Source organism: Panthera leo, chromosome D3 (genome assembly GCF_018350215.1).
Source record: "Panthera leo isolate Ple1 chromosome D3, P.leo_Ple1_pat1.1, whole genome shotgun sequence".
Classification (NCBI taxonomy): Eukaryota; Metazoa; Chordata; class Mammalia; order Carnivora; family Felidae; genus Panthera; species Panthera leo.
The window spans coordinates 30,688,544-30,709,075 of record NC_056690.1 but is presented as its reverse complement, the minus strand read 5'-3'; the positions used below and the strand labels follow the sequence as shown (position 1 = coordinate 30,709,075).

The 20,532-nt window shown below is 38.4% G+C and overlaps 1 protein-coding gene and 1 long non-coding RNA gene across 2 annotated transcripts in view; one reads left to right on the top strand and one right to left on the bottom strand.

The window, feature by feature from the left end:
- The window catches only part of ANKRD30B (ankyrin repeat domain 30B), a 106,394-nt gene that overhangs the window by 3,191 nt on the left and 82,671 nt on the right, over nucleotides 1–20,532 (bottom strand). Inside the window, exons 15-18 of the mRNA XM_042909677.1 lie at nucleotides 13,442–13,447; nucleotides 6,561–6,851; nucleotides 5,809–6,026; nucleotides 4,337–4,565 (exon numbers count right to left, since the gene is read on the bottom strand). Coding sequence (XP_042765611.1) covers nucleotides 4,337–4,565; nucleotides 5,809–6,026; nucleotides 6,561–6,851; nucleotides 13,442–13,447 — 744 coding nt within the window. The remainder of the gene's footprint in view (nucleotides 1–4,336; nucleotides 4,566–5,808; nucleotides 6,027–6,560; nucleotides 6,852–13,441; nucleotides 13,448–20,532) is intronic.
- Nucleotides 2,023–3,016, top strand: LOC122203394. Its single transcript, XR_006195153.1, has 3 exons — nucleotides 2,023–2,044; nucleotides 2,155–2,285; nucleotides 2,483–3,016. It is a non-coding gene; the product is annotated as an uncharacterized LOC122203394 (long non-coding RNA).

The following is a 20,532-nucleotide window of genomic DNA, read 5'->3' as shown; positions in this document are numbered from 1 at the left end:
GATAAGGATTCCAATGTCTTTACAAATTTAGGTGTGAGGACAAATGTTTTGGCTGACATGTTTCCCAATATTTTCAGAGACTGTTTTCCCTAATACCTTTTTTTAATTGAAGTATAGTTGACAGACAATGTTACACTAGCTTCAGTATACAAATTCAGATTGGACAATTGTAGACACTATGCTATGCTCACTACCGTACGTGTAGTTACCCTCTGTCACCATACAACATTAATACACTATTATTGACGATACTTCATATGCTGTATTCTTCATTCCTATGACTTATCTATTTTATAACTGGAATTTATACCTCTTCCTCCTCTTCACCTATTTTGTCCTTACACTCTACCCACCTCCCCTCTACCAACCACCAGTGTGTCCTCTGTAGTTATGATTCTGTTCGTTGACTTGTTTGGTTTTTTTATATTCCACATGTAAGTGAAATCGGATGGTATTTATTTGTCTTTCTCCAATTTATTTCACCTAGCATAATATCCTCTAGGTCTATCAGTGTTGTCACAAATGGCAAGATCTCATTCTTTTTGATAGCTGAGGTATATTTCATTGTATACATATTACACATCTTCTTTATCCATTCATCTATCGATGGACACTTAGGTTGCTTCCATATTTTGGTTATTGCAAACAATGTTTCAATAAACGTAGGGATGCACACAACTTTTCAAATTAGTGTTTTCATTTTCTTTGGGTAAATACGCAGTAGTGGAATTAATGAATATCTATTTTTAAGTTTTTGAGGAACCATAACATCTTTGACAATAGCATTATATTCAGGCCTTATAAAATGAATGGGACAACATTACTATACCAGACTTATAAAATTAATAACTCAATACCAGATGATGGGGGTAGGCTTTATTCAAACAATTTTATGTTACCATTAATAAATACGATATAAAATATAAACCACGTTTTTTACATGACATGACTTAAGGAACTACCAAGGTAATGTTGCATCTTTTCCCCAAAAGTTCTTTTCCTAAATAGGTACCTCTGTGACCTTTATGCTTATTTCTAGGTAAAAACTGTGTTTCGATGGTGAAAATAGCTTTCAAGTCCATGAATAAGGACCCATGTGTACTTTTATATATACCTTTCCATTTATCAGAAATATAAGAGGGTGAGAAAATTATACACAGAAAAACTATATATCAGCAAATTTTAATTCAAAGAACATTTTTAAAGAATTTTTAATTAGAAGGATTTTCTCATTAACTGTTAGCATTCAAATATGGCCCTTAGAAATCTAAGGTTCGGTTGGAGACACCGCAGGATTGAGGGACAAGGAAGTCACAGCCATAGTCTCCATCTCTCCTTTAGTTAGACAGCTCTACTTCTCTCTGTTTTACACAATACAGTTTAATGCAAAAAAAAAAAATATGTTCTATTCTTTGAAAAAAAATTATTTTGAAGGTATAAAAGTCACTAATTTAGTCAAAATCCCGAATTTTGCGTAATAGACAAAAAGGGCTCAGAGAGAGTGTACTTTATCTGCGGTCATGAAACCAACTAGATGCAGATCAGAAATACACTTCTGGTCTTATCAAGCCTAGAGTTCTATGCCAGTTACTTCCTCATAGTCAGGAAAAATACGTATATTTTAAGTATAACTCAGAGAAAATGAATACATAAAACTTTGTCATGTGGCTCAATAATGTTTAGGTATGAGGTACAGAATAGTAGCTCTCTAACTAAATTACAAATTTTAAAGTCATGAATAAAAATAAAGGAACAGAAATTATGTTAACTCCTTTTAGTAGCAGTCAATTTTTAAGCACAACTTTTTTAAACCACAGGACAGAGAACTTGAGAGAGAAAATCTTTAGGTGAAGCAAGCAAGCTGAAACTGAGGAAATTCTTCCTGAAAGAATGATTTATTTCTTCCAAAGAAAATTTGGTTTATCAAAATCAGTCAACAAATGAGTGAACCCATTGTGTGGTTATTTATAGCAAAATTTAAAACCCAACACAGATTTCTCTTTCCCATCTAGCATGCTTCTGTCTAACCTCTCATTATTAGTTGGTATGTACAAAAGACACAATTCACTTTATTTATAATTTAAATCCAGTCAGAAATAATAGGTGAACCTTCACTTCTCACATTTGGACTTATCTCTCTCTCCCTCCCGACAGGAAGGGAGACTTACCTAATGGGTGAATTTGGGAGAAGGAGCTAAGCAGTGCTTATGTGTTTCTGAATCTCCTCTTTGAAAAGATGTGCCTGCCCACAGTAACATGAATTTGGGTCAGCTCTCAGCTCTGTGGTAAGCACCCTGCCCCCAGGGTGGGTGTCAAGCATTTGTTTCCTCAATTTACAACTGTGTGGGGAAGTGCCTAATTTGGGAGGAAGCCCAATGCGGCTAACATAACCTAAATCATATCCTCCAATTTGTTAGTGTGTATTAGTAATAAAGCTACTAAGTTTCTCTCCATCTCCCTGTCTCCTGTGTTCTGAATTTAGAAAGAGAAGAGCAGTGTTACTTGTCGCCTACCCAGTGTCACCTGTCACAGCTCCACCAAGAAAAATGACTAGACAACACTTACAGAAACATTCTCTTCTTCCTTGGCTTCATAACCAATGTACATTGTTCAAAAGCAACGCCCACTCAAAAGAGAGAAAAAATTGAAAGAAACCATTTTAGAAACAAACATAGAAAGTCAGACAAACTGAGGACACAGAGGAATACCTTCCAAATGAAAGAACATGACAAAACCTACGAAAAAAAAACACTAAGTGAAACAGAGGTAGGTGATGTACCTCATAAAGAGTTCAAGGGAAAGGTCATAAAGATGCTCAGTGAACTTGGGAGGAGAATGAATAGATCCAGTGATAACATCAACAAAGAGATAGAAAATATAAAAAAGAACCAATCAGAGCTGAAGGATACAATAACAGAAATGACAAATACACTAGAGGGAATCAACAGCAGATAAGAAGATGCAGAAGAACAGATCAACAATTTGCAAGACAGGGTAGTAGAAATCATCCAAGCTGGAAAACAAAAGGAAAAAAGAACTTTAAAAATGAGGCTGGGTTAAAGGACCTGTGGGACAACATCCAGTGTAATAATACTTGCTTTCAAGGGGTTCCAGAAAAAGAAAAGAGAAAGGGGCAAAGAACTCATTTGAAGAAATAAAAGCTTCATTTTAAAAATTCAAATATTTGCTTGATTTAGCTATTTATAAAATGCTCTACAATCGCTCAGCAAGATATTTTATAAAAATTGAAACAAAGGTGCTATAAGTCAAAAAAAAAGGAAAAAGAAAAAAGAGTGCCATAAGTAAGAAAGCAATTAAAGATGCATTCTCATGTTAGAAAATAGCAAAAATTTAACTTAAAAGAGAAATTAACCTTTTTAGTGTTACAAGTTGATTTAATTCATAAAAAGGACTTACCGTGGATTCTTTTTTTTTTTTTTTTTTAAAGTAGCCTCCATGCTCAGTGTAGAACCCAATGCAGGACTTGAACTCATGACCCTGAGATCAAAACCTGAGCTGAGATCAAGAGTTAGACGCTGAAATGACTGAGCCACCCAGGCACCCCCTTGGATTCTTTTAAATAGTAAACATTCATATGTCGTTAAGTGTTTGGAGGACGATCATTCACTGACATACAGGGGTGCAAAAACTGGATGATAGCAAAACCTTCAAATGTTTATGAACCACTGCCAACTGAAAATAAGTTCAAGCATCTAAGTGTACCTGTGGTCAGCAGGCAATAACATTTACTTTCTAAAATCAAATGTAAATGAAAGCTTTTCAAGAAACTTAACATGGGTCAGTTTGGTTATATTTATTGAATACAGTTAATACAAGGTGTCTCTTGTGGCGCACCTAGGTGGCTCAGTTGTTTTCAGTGTCCAAATCTTGATTTTGATTCAGGTCATGATCTCATGGTTTTGAGACTGAGCCCCACATTGGGCTCTGTGCTGAGCATGAAACCTGCTTAGGATTCTCTTTCTCCCTCTCCTTTTGCCCCTCCCCTGCATGCACTCACTCATTCTCTCGCTAAAATAAAATAAAAATAAGTATCTCTTGGAAATGAGAGATCAAGGGACTAACATATATATATATATATACATATATATATATATATATATATATATATATATATATATATATATATATGTGTGTGTGTGTGTGTGTGTGTATAGATATAGATATAAAATTTACCTCAGTTCTTTCTTAGCACAGATAATTATGACTTTTACTTCGTATGTATTAGTTACTTAAACAACTCAGAATTTCACCAAATTAAAAGCAACAATTATATCAGATATCTGAAACCCAAAGTAAAACAGATAATATAACTAACCTTCCACAAGGAAGTCTCCCAGTAGGCATATGACGGCCGTGGGTTTAAGGTAGGAATCACTAAGTTTCCTCTTGGAGTAAGGTTTCCATTGAGCACTGAATTATTTTCAAAATGTCCACAATAAGGTGTTTCCAGGCCTGAGCTCATAGTAAGAGTCCTGAGTAAAGTTTGATGCTGCTGTCTCTCCGCAAGAAGTTTTGTATTGCTCTCTGACAGTCTCTCGTTAGTCCTGCGAAGATTAAAAAACACAAATACATTTTCTTTTTCCCTAAATCATTCCTAAATGACTTACATCTTTTTAAGTTTCCATAATAGTAAATAGCATTTGCCATTGAACAGTGTTTTAACACTGAACATGTGACAGAGCACACCTACTATCTAAAATTATACTTTTAAAATCGTTCTAAAGAAATATTTGTGTTTCCAGGGGGATCTCTAACTAACAATTCAAATTAGGGAAGGGAGAGAAGTGGCTATCAGTGATGTACATGGCTTAACGAATAATACTTGCTGTCTTCTGGAATGGCTGTACTGACAGGATCCTTCAGGATGCCAGTATATATACATACTTATATTTAGTAAGCCTGTTTACAGATATAAAAATAAACCATCCCTCAAAGACATTTTCAAGCGTTTGCTTTCACCACTCTTGTACATTTCACTTACTATCTCAAAGAAACTGAGCATTTGACACCGAGGAATCAGTGAGACCAACAAGCTCTAGGGGAGATAGTAGATGGCAGAGGTGTGATCAGAAAGAACTAAAACAGCTACAGAGGCAATTAGCTTATAACAGTTACCAAGGCACTGGAGGCAGAATCTGCCCTTTCTGTCTTCAGCCTTCCACATACCTCCCTCCCACCATGGTGTTCTTTTTAGCCACTTTGGGAACTATACTCCCCTTCAGCCCCGTGTGAGTCTTTCTGAATTTCGCATGTGTGCCATTATGTAAAGTAGAAAAACCATAAAGGATAGTTTGTCTCAAGGCCCACTCTAGTAATAATACCAAAGTTCACAATCAAGAGAATAAATGTACCAAGCTGCCAGGATGAGTAGTAGTAGTACTTGACCTTTTAGGTTAAGGATGTCATCTTCCAAAAATGAACTCATCGACATTTCTATTTAGTGTACTTCTGACAAGCAATTTTATAATAATATGCTTCTAAATGAGAAAGCTTCAAACAATGCACTTAAAGACTAGCAGATCCGATCATTGGAAAATATACAGGGCAGGGGGTGCAGGGGTGGGTGGGAGAAGAGGTCCTGTAAAACCAAAAAGAAGAGGAGGGATGCAAACTGTCCTGGACTAACATTTCAAAGGTAAGTTCACTTAGAAACATCATTTTCTAAAATTACACGATCTAGTTGGCTTTCACTTCCTACTCATCTCATGAACTTAGCTCCACAGAAATTATGCTTTAGAGGTAAATTAATAAGCTAAATTTCTTGTCTGTGATTCTGTTTTGGCTTACCTGTTCAGCTTATTTTTCAAGGACTTTCTAACTTTTAATTCTTCTAGGTAGAGTTGCCTGTAGGTTTCCAACTCTGTTTTAGTAGAATCTTCTTGAGACGTCTTCATTGTAGAGACCTGAGATTCCAGATCTTTAATTCTAAGTTCCATTTGACTTCTCGTTGAAGCATGAGCATTTTCTCTTAACTGGTCCAAGTTTTCTTGAGCTGCTGCTTGTGCCTAAAGCAAATTCACGGGATAGTTTTAAAATAGCTATAATCTGAATAATTAATTATACCTGTTTCCTTTAGTTCTGAGTCAATGATTCAGAGAGCAATTTTAAATGAAAAAAAAAGCTCAAGTGTAAAATATTTATCATCAATGTCAACTGAATTAAATGATTTATAAAATTAAAGTTCAATCATTCTTGTATTAGTATTCACGCAATCTGATAATTCAAATAATAGAATCAATGACAAAATTTTAAAACTCAACAATAAACTTAAGAATAATCCAAGTACAGTGCAATTTTTAAATCATAATTTTTCTTTTCCTCTTAATAGTGAGACTAGTTGTTTAAATCATCATTTTTTCTTTTCCTCTCGATTTAGTAGGATCAGTGATGAAAACTGAAATCTTTAAAGGGAGGAACAAATGCCTCCAGAAATCTACAAATTACCATAAAGCAAGTAGAGGAAACCCATACAGTACATCTATCCAAGATGTAATTTGCAGTGAAATGAATGAAAGCACATTACAGATCAATCAATTAACCTGTAAAAACAGGTTGACTTCGTGTAATTTTTCTACTATGTCCAGTCGTGCTCTTTCTTCAATCTCCCATTTATACTGTTCCACTTGACTGCGTTCTACCATATTCATTTCCATAAATTGTTTCAATTTTACTACTTCTTGTTTTAACTTCTTGTTATTGCTCTCTAGTTTTTCACGTTCTTCTTTGAAAGCTTTCATTGATAATAACTCTTGTTGAAGAATTTGATTTTTTGCATCCAGGTGTAGACATTTTGAAGATGTAGTTTCCAGTTCTGTTGTAAGGACATCAGCCTGCATGAATAAAACACTATAGTTTGGAAGTGGAGTGGAAAGAGTCTAACTCAAAACTATCAATTTTTTTTTTTCAGATTTTAAGTAATCTCTAAGCCCAGTGTGAGGCTTGAACTCACAATCTCAAGATCAAGAGTAACTGAGCCAGCCAGGCACTCAAAATTTTAAATAAACTCATTTGCAATAAAATGTTACCTGTCTTAGAATGTGGAACCTTAAACAACTCAGAAAATCAAGAGCAAAGTTAAAGCCATCAGGTGTTACTGAAATAGATCTTTGCTATCGTTGTCTTTACTACACGACATTTGCACTTGATTCTATACTTTTATTTTTCTATCATTCTTTCATATCTTTCTTTCATAAAATAAGTCCCCTCTTAGGAGAAAGTCTCTTAGCCCTTCCCCCATCTTAACACTCCATAATTTTTAAAGAAGTTTTAGCAATATCATATTGACTTATGTATGCCCGAGTCCAAAAATACGTCCCAAGATAAGACTCTGAAAATAAGACTCTAATTCATGAATCTATAAGTAATGATTCTAATGCCACGGCCTTTTTCGGAGCTGCAAATGTTTTAATGCTAATTTGAACTTGAGAGGCCTAGGCGAACTGAAACTTAACCAGTTTGTTCCGCTTCTGTACAGAGCTTGAGTTACGGGAAACTAAAACCTAACCAGTCTAACCAGCTTGTTCCACTTCTGTACAATTGCTTGGTGCGCCCACGTATTCCTGACCAATCATTAAGATACCCGTACCCCCACTTGTGGTTAGACCTAAAGGTGGGAACCAATCAAATTCTGCTAAGTGTTCAAATTTAAATATCAACCAATTACGGCCCTGTAACTGTGGAAAATTCCTAATTTCCCCATGACTTGTTTGTACCTGTCTATAAAAGGGCTGTAAAAACCTCACTCGGGGCCTCTTAGCGTCACCAGCAACGAGTGCACAGAGGACCGGGTTCGAACCTGCAATAAAAACGACCCTTGCTGCTTGGCTTTGACTCTGGACTCTGGTGGTTCATTTTTGGGGTCTCTTGAACTTTGGGTGTTACAAACTGCATTCCCAGGAGAAATGATTCTCCAGGTTAAGAAATCACATCTCGCAGTATAAAACTTTAATTGGATAATCCACATATTTTTTTGAGGCAAAAAAAATTTTAATTCAATACTGTTGTCTTGTAATCCTTTGTTACTTTCTAGAAAATAAGAGATCATACTAAACAACAACAACAACCACAACAACAAAACTGGCTGGAGTTTCAGTGATGCTGAGTTGGGAAGGTCTTCCATCCATTATATATGATTTTGGTAAGACAAGGTGAGTGGATGTGGTCATTTTATAAATTTGTTGATACTTCTGTGAAAATCCCGCCCCTTAAATATATGCTGGCTTCAGTAACTGGTTTCTAGTGAACAGAATATGCAGAACTGCTGTGATTTTTAAGGCCAGCTTCGAAAATGTGATACAGCTTCCATCTGACTTTCTTTCTCTAGGGAAGCTCACCCTTAGAACCCAGCCACCACGTTGTGAGGAATCCCAGGCTACCTAGTGAGTCTTCATGTAGATACCCCAGCTGAGACTAGCCAACGTCCTAGCCAAAGGCCAGCCTCAACAGCCAAACACGTGCATGAACAAGCCTTTAGATGATTCTAGTCTCCAGCTTCCAGTTATGCCAGCTGATGCCAAATGAAGAAGAAATGAGTTGCCCTACTCTGCTTTGCCTAAACTAAAGATTGGCGAACAAGATAAATGCTGTTTTGAACTACTAGGCTTTGAGGTGGCTTATTATGCAGCAGTAAATTACTACCACAGATACTGATACTAAAAACGGTGTGCTGCTATTGAAAAAAACCTAAAACTAAACTTCCTTTGAACCAGGAGGTAGGTGGAACCTGGAAAGATGTAGAAAAGCATAAGAGTGAGACCCAAAAAGGGCCTCCACGAGACTCTTAGTGGAAGCCTGATGGCCTGTGAAGAGGCTGACAGCAAGGGTTTCTAAGCAAGTGAAGGAAATGACACTGGAGGAAAGGGAAGTCATACTACAAAATACCTGAAAGTAAAACGGATAGGAAAGAGAAACTAAAGAAAGACTATGCAACTGAAAGGAACCAGGACTTACTGGGTTCAAGTATCTGTTTCTCATTTACAGCCTCTCTACATGTGGAACTGTCAAATAATGCTAACATGAAGAAATGGTTTTTGGGTTATGAGAAAATACAGGGTGCTACCAGAAAAACAGAAAGATGTAAGGTATGCCTCCAATTTCTTTAGGGATCTTAAGAGTATAAGATTTTTTTTTTAAATTAGGTTCCACACCCGACATGGGGCTTAAACTCAGCACCCAGAGATCAAGTGTCACATGCTCTACCAACTGAGCCAGCCAGGAGCCCCAAGAGTAGACGAATTTTAAAGGCATTGTCATATAAGAGCTTCACAGGAAACCTGAAGCGAAAAGCTGATCTCAAAAGGACTTGGGAGGGTCGCTTTGCTACAACACGGCATGAAATCCAGTAATATTTATAGAAAACTAAAAAAGGTAAGAGATTTATAGTAGCAAACATACTATTTGCTAGCTTGGACCAAAAGAGACCAAATCGTGCAAAATGAAAAGAGGCCTTTGGGTCTTAGAAGTCCCACAGGGAGGAAGCAGGATGAAAAAACAGCTGCAAATACAGGTCATTCCTTATGAAAAGGAAGGAACCAAGAGCTCAAAGAGTAAAGAAAGGGAAGAGACATGGAGAAAGTATTCCCGTGGTTAGGACTAAGTCTTAACTTAAGAACTGACAGCATGCATCAGGCTATATTTCAAAACTCTTATGGACTAGGGTGCTTCCCATCTTCTTTTTCTGAATGGGAGAGTCTTCAGCAGTTGACTAGAATGTTGCATTTGTGAGTGGTCAATAACTGTCTCTTTCGTTCTCAAGTCCTCATATTGAGAACCCTTGCACTCAAGGGGCTATACTTTAGATACCATAACCCAGGCAGCTTATCCCCAGTGCACCTGATTAAGATGGTAAGATCTTGGACTCAAGCCCTGAACCTGATGCCATGATAACTGAGACTTGCAGGAGGTCTTGTAGGGGGAGGGGAGTGAATGTATTTTTCAGGTGGGAGGAATACAAACATTTGTGGCCAGTGGGTAAATTATACTGCTTTTTAAAGGTGTCCATAGGTTTCAAATATTAATTCAATAAAAAAAAAGACTATGGAACAACCTTAGTGACTTGCTCCTAATGAACAGAATATGTGACTATGATGCTGTGTGTATTCCAAGCCTAGGTGACAAAAGGCGATACAGCTTCTGCCTTGCTCTGTATCTCAGGCTGCTTACTTGGAATCTAGCTCCCCATCTAGTGAGGAAGTCTAGGCCACAAAGAGGGTCTAGGTGTGTCAGTTTAAGTGTTTCTGCTGCCTCCTGAACTGAAGTCCCAGGCAACAGCCAGCATCAACAACCAGACGTTAGTGAACAAGTCTTCAAATGGATCTAGCCCCAAACCTTTCAGTTGCCCCACCTGAAGCTGAGCGGGGCAGACACTAGCTGTCCTGGCCACACTTTTCCTAACAGATTTGTGAACAAAAGAAATCTAACCTTTGGGGAGTTTGTTAAGAAAGAAACAAAAATGATAAATGGAACAGTGGATGAAAAAAAAAGAGATAAGACACATAAACTTGTATAGGAGAAGTTGGTCTCCATTAAAGTAGGATGTAATAAATGTTAAGATTAATTTATTAACAACCAACAGTGCTAATGAGAAGAAGCAGATAACTAGAAGCAAGATCTAAGAAGTTTTTCTCTCAGTTTTTCCCCAGTTAGGATCATATTAGCTGTTCATTTTCCATATGTGGCCTTTATTATGTCGAGGTATGGTTCCTCTAAGCCTACTTTGTTGAGGTGTGCTGCTATCCAAAACATCCATCATGACCATATGATCCTGTCAATCGATGCAGAAAAGGCCTTTGACAAAATTCAGCACCGTTTCTTAATAAAAACCCTTGAGAAAGTCGGGATAGAAGGAACATACTTAAAGATCATAAAAGCAATTTATGAAAAGCCCACAGCTAACATCATCCTCAATGGGGAAAAACTGAGAGCTTTTTCCCTTAAATCAGGAACACGACAGGGATGCCCACTCTCACCGCTGTTGTTTAACATAGTGTTGGAAGTTCTAGCATCAGCAGCCAGACAACAAAAGGAAATCAAAGGCATCAAAATTGGCAAAGATGAAGTCAAGCTTTCACTTTTTGCAGATGACATGATACTATACATGGAAAATCCGAGAGACTCCACCAGAAGTCTGCTAGAACTGATACATGAATTCAGCAAAGTTGCAGGATACAAAATCAATGTACAGAAATCAGTTGCATTCTTATACACTAACAATGAAGCAACAGAAAGGCAAATAAAGAAACTGATCCCATTCACAATTGCACCAAGGAGCATAAAATACCTAGGAATAAATCTAACCAAAGATGTAAAAGATCTGTATGCTGAAAACTATAGAAAGCTTATGAAGGTAATTGAAGAAGATATAAAGAAATGGAAAAACATTCCCTGCTCATGGATTGGAAGAATAAATATTGTCAAAATGTCAATACTACCCAAAGCTATCTACACATTCAATGCGATCCCAATCAAAATTGCACCAGCATTCTTCTTGAAACTAGAACAAGCAATCCTAAAATTCATATGGAACCACAAAAGGCCCCGAATAGCCAAAGTAATTTTGAAGAAGACCAAAGCAGGAGGCATCACAATCCCAGACTTTAGCCTCTACTACAAAGCTGTCATCATCAAGACAGCATGGTATTGGCACAAAAACAGACACATAGACCAATGGAATAGAATAGAAACCCCAGAACTAGACCCACAAACGTATGGCCAACTCATCTTTGACAAAGGAGGAAAGAACATCCAATGGAAAAAAAGACAGTCTCTTTAACAAATGGTGCTGGGAGAACTGGACAGCAACATGCAGAAGGTTGAAACTAGACCACTTTCTCACACCATTCACAAAAATAAACTCAAAATGGATAAAGGACCTGAATGTGAGACAGGAAACCATCCAAACCCTAGAGGAGAAAGCAGAAAAAGACCTCTCTGACCTCAGCCGTAGCAATCTCTTACTCGACACATCCCCAAAGGCAAGGGAATTAAAAGCAAAAATGAACTACTGGGACCTTATGAAGATAAAAAGCTTCTGCACAACAAAGGAAACAACCAACAAAACTAGAAGGCAACCAACGGAATGGGAAAAGATATTTGCAAATGACATATGGACAAAGGGCTAGTATCCAAAATTTATAAATCTATAAAGAGCTCACCAAACTCCACACCCGAAAAACAAATAACCCAGTGAAGAAATGGGCAGAAAACATGACTAGACACTTCTCTAAAGAAGACATCCGGATGGCCAACAGGCACATGAAAAGATGCTCAACGTCGCTCCTTATCAGGGAAATACAAATCAAAACCACACTCAGATATCACCTCACACCAGTCAGAGTGGCCAAAATGAACAAATCAGGAGACTATAGATGCTGGAGAGGATGTGGAGAAATGGGAACCCTCTTGCACTGTTGGTGGGAATGCAAACTGGTGCAGCCACTCTGGAAAACACTGTGGAGGTTCCTCAGAAAATTAAAAATAGACCTACCCTATGACCCAGCAATAGCACTGCTAGGAATTTACCCAAGGGATACAGGAGTACTGATGCATAGGGGCACTTGTACCCCAATGTTTATAGCAGCACTCTCAACAATAGCCAAATTATGGAAAGAGCCTAAATGTCCATCAACTGATGAATGGATAAAGAAATTGTGGTTTGTATACACAATGGAGTACTACAGGGCAATGAGAAAGAACAAAATATGGCCCTTTGTAGCAATGTGGATGGAACTGGAGAGTGTTATGCTAAGTGAAATAAGCCATACAGAGAAAGACAGACATCATATGTGTTCACTCTTCTGTGGATCCTGAGAAACTTGACAGAAACCCATGGGGGAGGCGAAGGAAAAAAAAAAGAGGTTAGAGTGGGAGAGAGCCAAAGCATGAGAGACTCTTAAAAACTGAGAACAAACTGAGGGTTGATGGGGGGTGGGAGGGAGGGGAGAGTGGGTGATGGGTATTGGGGAGGCCACCTTTTGGGATGAGCACTGGGTGTTGTATGGAAACCAATTTGACAAAAAATTTCATACATTGAAGAAAAATAAAAATAAATGAAATGAAAAAAAAAACATCCATCATGAATGGATGTTATAGTTTGTTATAGTTTGTCAAATTCTTTTTCTGCATCTATTGCAATGATACGGTTTTATGCTTTTTTGAAAATTAATATGAGGTATCACATTCATTGATTTGCAAATATTGAACCACCCTGCAAACCAGGGATAAATCCCATTTGGTTATAGTGAATGATTTTTTTAAATGTTTATTTATTTTTGAGAAAGAGCACAAGCAGGGGAGGGACAGAGAGAGAGGGAAACACAGAATCTGAAATAAGCTCCAGGGTCCAAGCTGTCAACAGAGCCTGAAACTGGGCTCAAACCGACGGACCATGAGATCGTAACCTGAGTTGAAGTTGGATGCTTACCTGACTAAGCCACCCAGCTGTCCCTGCCCCTGGTGAATGATTTTTTAATGTATTGTTGGGTTCAGTTTGCTTATTTTCTTGAAGATTTTTGCCTGTTCATCAGAGATGCTGGCCTGTAATTCTCTTTGTGGTGTCTTTATCTGGTTTTGGTATCAGGGTAAAGCTGGCATAGAATGAATTTGGAAATTTCCCTTCCTTTTATGTTTTTCTGGAACAATTTGAAAAGGACAGGTTAAGCTTTTTCTTTTTTCTTTCTTTCTTCTTTCTTTCTTTCTTTCTTTCTTTTTGGTATTAGCTCTTCTTTACATGTTAAAATTTACATCTGAAGTCATCTGGTCCTAGACTTGTGTTGGTTGAGAGTTTTTTGATTCTTGATTCAGTTTCCTTGCTGGTTATTGATTTTTTTTTTCAAATTTTCTATTTCTTCCTGTTTTTGTTTGGTAAGTTATATGTTTCTAGGAATTTATTCATTTCTTCTAAGTTGTCCAATTTGTTGGCATATATTTTTTCACAATATTCTCTCATAAATGTTTGTATCTCTGTGGTGTTGGTTCTTATTTCTACTCTCACATTTGTGGTTTTATTTATTTCGGTCTTTTCTATTTTCTTGTTGATTACTCTGGCTAACGCCTTACCAGTTTTATTAATTTTTACAAAGAACCAGCTCTAGGTTTCATTGATCTGTTCTAGTTTTATCTGGTTTTTGTTTGTGTATCATTCATTTCTGCTTTAATCTCTTTTTTTAATTTTATTTTGAGAGAGACCACACATGAGTGGGGGATGGGCAGAGAGAGAGAGAGAGGGAGAGAGAGAATCCCAGACAGGTTCCATGCTGCCAGCAGAGAGCCTAACACGGGGCTCAATCTCACTACTGTGAGATCATGACCTGAGCCAAAATCGAGAGTCAGACACTTAAGCAGTTAAGCCACCCAAGGGCCCCCTGCTCTGATCATTATTACTTGCTTTCTTCTGCTGGCTTCAGGCTTCATTTGTTGTTCTTTTTCTAGCTCCTTTAGGTGTAAGGTTAGGTTGTTTGAAATTTTTCTTGCTTCTTGAAGTAGGCTTATATTGCCTTGTACTTCCCTCTTAGGACTACTTTTGCAGCATCTCAAAGGTTTCAGACCATTGTTTTCTCATTTCCATTTGTATACATGTATTTTTTTTAATTTCTTCTTGTATTTCCTGCTTAACCCATTCCAGTGTAGTAGCACGTTATTTAACCTGCATGTATTGTTTTTTAATAATTAAGGCCTGTTTTTTGTTTGTGATCCATTCTTGAGAATGTTCCGTGTACACTTGAAAACAACGGGTATTCTGTTTTAGGATGGAACGTTCTGAAAAAATCTCTTAAGTCCAATCTGGTCCGCTCTGCCATTCAAAGCCATTGTTTCTTTCTTTCTTTTTTTTTTTTTTTTAATATATGAAATTTATTGTCACATTTGTTTCCATACAACACCCAGTGCCCATCCCAACAGGTGCCCTCCTCAATACCCATCACCCACCCTCCGCTCCCTCCCACCCCCCATCAGCCCTCAGTTTGTTCTCAGTTTTTAAGAGTGTCTTATGCTTTGGCTCTCTCCCACTCTAACCTCTTTTTTTTTTTTCCTTCCCCTCCCCCATGGGTTCCTGTTAAGTTTCTCAGGATCCACATAAGAATGAACACATATGGTATCTGTCTTTCTCTGTATGGTTCCAAGCCACTGTTTCTTTGGGGATTTTCTGTTAAGATGTATTTTTTGGTGATTTTTTTAATTAAGATCTATGGATGTAAATGGGGTGTTAAATTACCCTATTACTGTATTATTATCAATTAGTTCTTTTATGTTGGTTATTGTTTTATGTACTTGAGTTCTCTCATGGTGGGGGCATAAATATTTACAATTGTTAGATCTTCCTATTGGATTGTACCCTTTATTATGATATAGTAGCATTCTTTGGCTCTTGCTACAGTCTTTGTTTTTGGTTAAGTTTATTTATTTTGAGAGAGACAGAGTTGGGGAGGGACATAGAAAGGGGGAGAGAAAATTTCAAGCAGCCTCCATGCTGTCAGCCTGGAGCCCACCATGGGGCTCAAAGCCACCAGCCATAAGATCATGACCTGAGCCAAGACCTAGTCGGTCGCTCAGATGACTGAGGCACCCAGGTGCCCCACAGTGTTTGTTTTAAGGACTCTTTTGTCTAACAAATGTATCGCTACTTTTTCTTTTAACGTGATAAATTTTTCTCCATCCCCTCGTTTTCATTTTTTTTTAATAGAATTTATTGTCAACTTGGCTAACATACAGCGTGTACAGTGTGCTCTTGGTTTTGGGGGTAGATTCCTGTGGTTCATCACTTATAGACAACACCCAGGGCTCATCCCAACAAGTGCCCTCCTCAATGCCCACCATCCACTTTCCTTTCTCACCCACCCCCCCCATCAACCCTCTATTTGTTCTCTGCATTGAAGAGTCTCCTATGGGTTGCCCCTCTCCTTCTCTGTTTCTAACTATTTTTCCCCTTCCCTCCCCCACGGTCTTGTGTTAAGTTTCTCAAGTTCCACATATGAACGAAAACATATGACATCTGTCTTTCTGTGACTTATTTCATGTAGCATAATATCTTCCAGTTCCATCCACATTGCAACAGATAGCACGATTTCACTCTTTCTCCTTGCCAGGTAGTATTCCAGTGTATATATAAACCACATCTCTTTATCCATTCATCAGTTGATGGGCATTTAGGCTCTTTCCACAATTTGGCTATTGTTGAAAGCACTGCTATAGACATTGGAGTACATGTGCCCCTATGAATCAGCACTCCTGTATCCTTTGCATAAATTCCCAGTAGTGCTATTGAGGGGTCATAGGGTAGTTCTATTTTCAATTGTTTTGAGGAACCTCCGCACTGTTTTCCAGAGCGGCTGCACCAGTTTGCATTACCACCAATAGTGCAAGCATCTCCTCACTTTTAATCTGCAGGTATCTTTATGTCTAAAATGAAGTTTTTATAGGCAGCATACAGATGGGTTGTGTTTTTTAATCCATCCTGTCACCCTAGGTCTTTTGGTTGGAGTGTTTATTCCATTTATATACAAAGTAATTATTGACAGGTATGTATTTATTGTCATTTTACTACTTGTTTTGTGGTTGTTTCTGGAGATTTTCTCAAATCCTTTATTGTTTTTCTCTCTTTGATGTCTTTCTAATTTGCTTTAATGATATATTTGGATTTATTTCTCTTTATTCTTTGCATGTTTATTAGTGGGTTTTGGTATATGATAAGCATTAATCTGTATATCGCCTCCTCTGCGTGTAGCAGTCTCTATTAAGTTGATGGTCAATTAAGTTAGAACTCATTTTTTTTTCTCCTCCCCATGGTTTGGATAAGCTATTATATTGTATATCCTTTTTGGGGGCATTCCTTGACTGATTTTTTTTTACAGAAATATACATTTTTACTGCTTTTACATTTTCTGCCTTTATACTGTCACTTTTGATCTCTCCTTTCCACTCAGAGTCCCCGATAATATTTCTTACAGGCTGATTTAGTGGTCACAAACTCCTTCCATTTTTGTCTGAGAAATTCTTTATCTCTCCTTCTATTATGAATGATAGCCTTACTGGATAGAGTATATTTGGCTGCAGATTTTTCTCATTCAGCACTTTGAATATATCATGCCTTTTCCTTATGCCTTGCAAAGTTTCTGTTGAAAAATCTCCTGCTAGCCTTGTGGGTTTCTCCTTGGAAGTTAATGACTTGTTTTGCTGCTTTTAAGATTTGTAGCAGTGGGGCGCCTGCGTGGCTCAGTCGGTTAAGCATGACTTGATCTTAGCTCAAGTCGTGACCTCGCAGTTCGTGGGTTCAAGCCTCCAGTGGGCTTTGCACTGACAGCACAGAGAGTGCTTGGGATCCTCTCTCTCTCTGTCTCTCTCTCTCTCTCTCTCTCTCTCTGCCCCTCCCCTGCTTGTGTCTGCGTTCTGTCACAGAAAAATCAAAAGCAAATCAAAACAAAAAAAAAACAAAACACTAAAAAAAAAAGATGTTAGCAGTATATTTTGCAAATTTAATTACAACATATCTTGGGTGTTGATTTTGATGGAAGTTCTCTGTGTCTCCTGGATCTGGATGTCTGTTTTCTTCTCCACATTAGGGAATTTTTCAGTGATTGTGTCTTCAAATCAATTATCTGTCCCCTTCTCTCTGTCTTCTTCTTCTTCTGGGACTCCTATCATATGAATGTTTTTACATTTGACGGAGTCACCGAGTTCTTTAAGTCTATTCATGCATTGGATAATTCTTCTTTGTTTTCTTCAGCTTCATTGTTTTCCATTACTTTGTCTTCTAGGTCATTAATTTGTTCCTCTGCTTCTTCCAGCTTGCTGTTCATTTTACTGCACTCTTCATCTTTGATCCTTGAACTTTTTTATGTCTGTGGTAAGGGTCTCACTGATGTCTTCCATTCTTTTCTCAAGTCCACTGAATATCCTTATGATCATGGTTTTAAATTCTCCATTAGGCGTGTTATTTACATCTGTCCCATTTCGGTCTCTGGCCATGGCTTTATCCTGTTCTTTCATTTGGGATAAATGCCTCTGTCTTTTCATTTTGTCTAAGTATCTGCCAGCTTCTGTGTGTTAGAGAAGCCAGTTATGTCACCTGCTCCCGAAAGTAATGGACTTAGGAAAAAGACGTCATGTAATGCCTAGGGTCTAGCACTTCAGGGAGTGTCACCAGTGTGTGCTGCCTGTGTCCTGCTGTTGTGTTCTGGCTATGCTAACCTTCAGGCCAGTCGTCTGCAGAGGCTCTCCTTGCCTGGTCTGGTGTGTGTTTGGTCCCTGGCCTGAATGTAGCGAGTTTTAACTAGGTGTGCTCTGGTCTGCTTAGGAAATGAGACCTGTCACCACCTCTACTGGAACTGAGGCCAAGGGAAACTCTCTGGTTGGGAGATGTGGTGTGGGCAGGCGTTTGTCCTGGTCTTCTGGGGGAGGGGTCTGCTGTGCTGGAACTCAAGCAAGAGTGATTGAGAAGGGTAGTTCCACCAGAGTGCAAGGGGGTGGTGCTTGGTGTAAGCAAGTTAGGTAGCCAGTGATAGCAATGCACTGCTTCCTGCAGGTGGCTTTATGTTTGTGGTGAGGGGCAGGAGAAGGAGATGGTGTCAGCCAGCGGCTTTGTTCCTACAGACAGGTCTCTCTGAACTTTGCCTCTGAGGGACGTGCTCTGAGAACAGCAAATAATCTCCCCACTGTGTGCCCCAGGCACTCTTCAGATCACTGTATCCATGCTGTATGCTCCCACGTTGTTTGCCTGCCCTCTGTCCAAGAGCAGTGCAGTACCTCAGGGCTGTAACCCAGCTAAACCGGATGCCCTTTAAAACTCCAGACTTTAAGCACTACTGGTGGCAATGACTCACGCAATGCAGCCCCTCTTGTTTTCCAAGCCAGTGGGTATGGGGAAATGTTCTCTTTGTGCGTTCCCCTGTGCGTTCCTCTCTCTCACCCTTATCCACAACCTTGACTCCCTCCCCTCTGCAGCAGCCAGGATCTGTTTCTCTTCTAGACGACATTTCTGCATCAAGGACCTTCTTTGATGTGGCCTCTTCTCTCCCTTTTGTTGTGGAGTTTGTTCTGTCAGTCTTCAGGTCGATTTCTGGGGTATTTAGGGTGAGCTGATTGTTATCTAGTTGTATTCGTGGGATGAGGCAAGCCTAGAGTCCTCCTACTCCTCTGCCATCTTCCTGTGTCTAAGATAGTTTCCTAAGATTCCCTTCACTTACAACAATTCTTACAAGTAGGCAGGAATGCCTCTTTAGAATTTCCCCTCAGGTGAAGGTAGAAGCACAGAGACATATGATTTGAAGCACAATAGTTGAAAAACTAGAAAGAGTCAATCTGATAACCAAAATTGGGCCTTTGATCTGATTTCAATTAAAGGAAATAGGCAGCTTTGAGTATTTTTTAATCCATTGAATACTCAATCTTCATTCTCCTTCCCTCAGTGAGGAAATAAAGAGAATGTTATGAAATCATTTTTCATCTTCTCAGTAGCACAACAAATGTACTGTCCTTTAGCACTACTTCAATTAACTGCACATTCTCCTTTACCTTACTCCAACCTTGTTTGTGGGGGGAGGTAAGACCATTTCATCTTTGTGTTGTCCCACAATGTTTCTCCGTATCATACAAGTTGGCTTCAAAAATTTTTTGTCATTCAAATTACCAATCTACTATTTGTCTCTGATAAATCAACTTAATACTACCTCACTTTGTACAACTGTATTATTTGAATGATGTAATGTTTATTCCATTAATTATACGCTGAGCTATAATGCATAGCTATGCATATCTTTCTATTTAAGTGAAAGAAAGCGATACAGGCTACTGTGTTTTCCAAGAATGTAGGATCTGTGCCAAGAACAGGATTAACACCAGTGTTACACACAAGAACCAGGTCAGAAGAGGATCTCATTGTGAATTGCAAGATGATGGATTAGCAAGATTGCTTAACAGGAAAGAGGAATACCCCAGAGTTAATCTTTTCCTTCCTAGATGGTGAAAAGTATGGGTGAGTCTATGCATTATAATGAGAGAATAAAATATAATGAAGTAAACGGTAGACTGAGTCAAGACATCCTATGGCCAAGATTTGATGGAAATGAAAGTGGGCAGCACTGACTGAGAGACTAAAAGTTTGCACAGGCGGGGAACATGGGTGGCTCAGTCAGTTGAGCCTCAACCTCTCAGGTCATGATCCCAGGGTCATGGGATCAAGACCCCTGTCAGTCTCCACACTGAGTGTGAAGCCTGCTAAAAATTCTCTCTCTTTCTCTCTCTCTCCCTCTCTGTCTCTCTTTTTCTCTCCGGCACAAACACACCCCCACATCCTGCTTGTGTATGCTCTAAAAATAAAATAAATAAAAATATAAATAAAGTCTGAACACACTAAAGAAAGAGCATTTTATCTTTTTGAGCCTGACTTCACATCAAGTCATGGGGTCAGCAAGGCATAGGCTGGTGAAAGGTTCCTTCAGGAAGCAAAAATCTCTATAGGAGCAAAGTTAAGTTCTACTACATTGGCTTTTTATTATTACATAAGTGACTGGTCATTTGCAA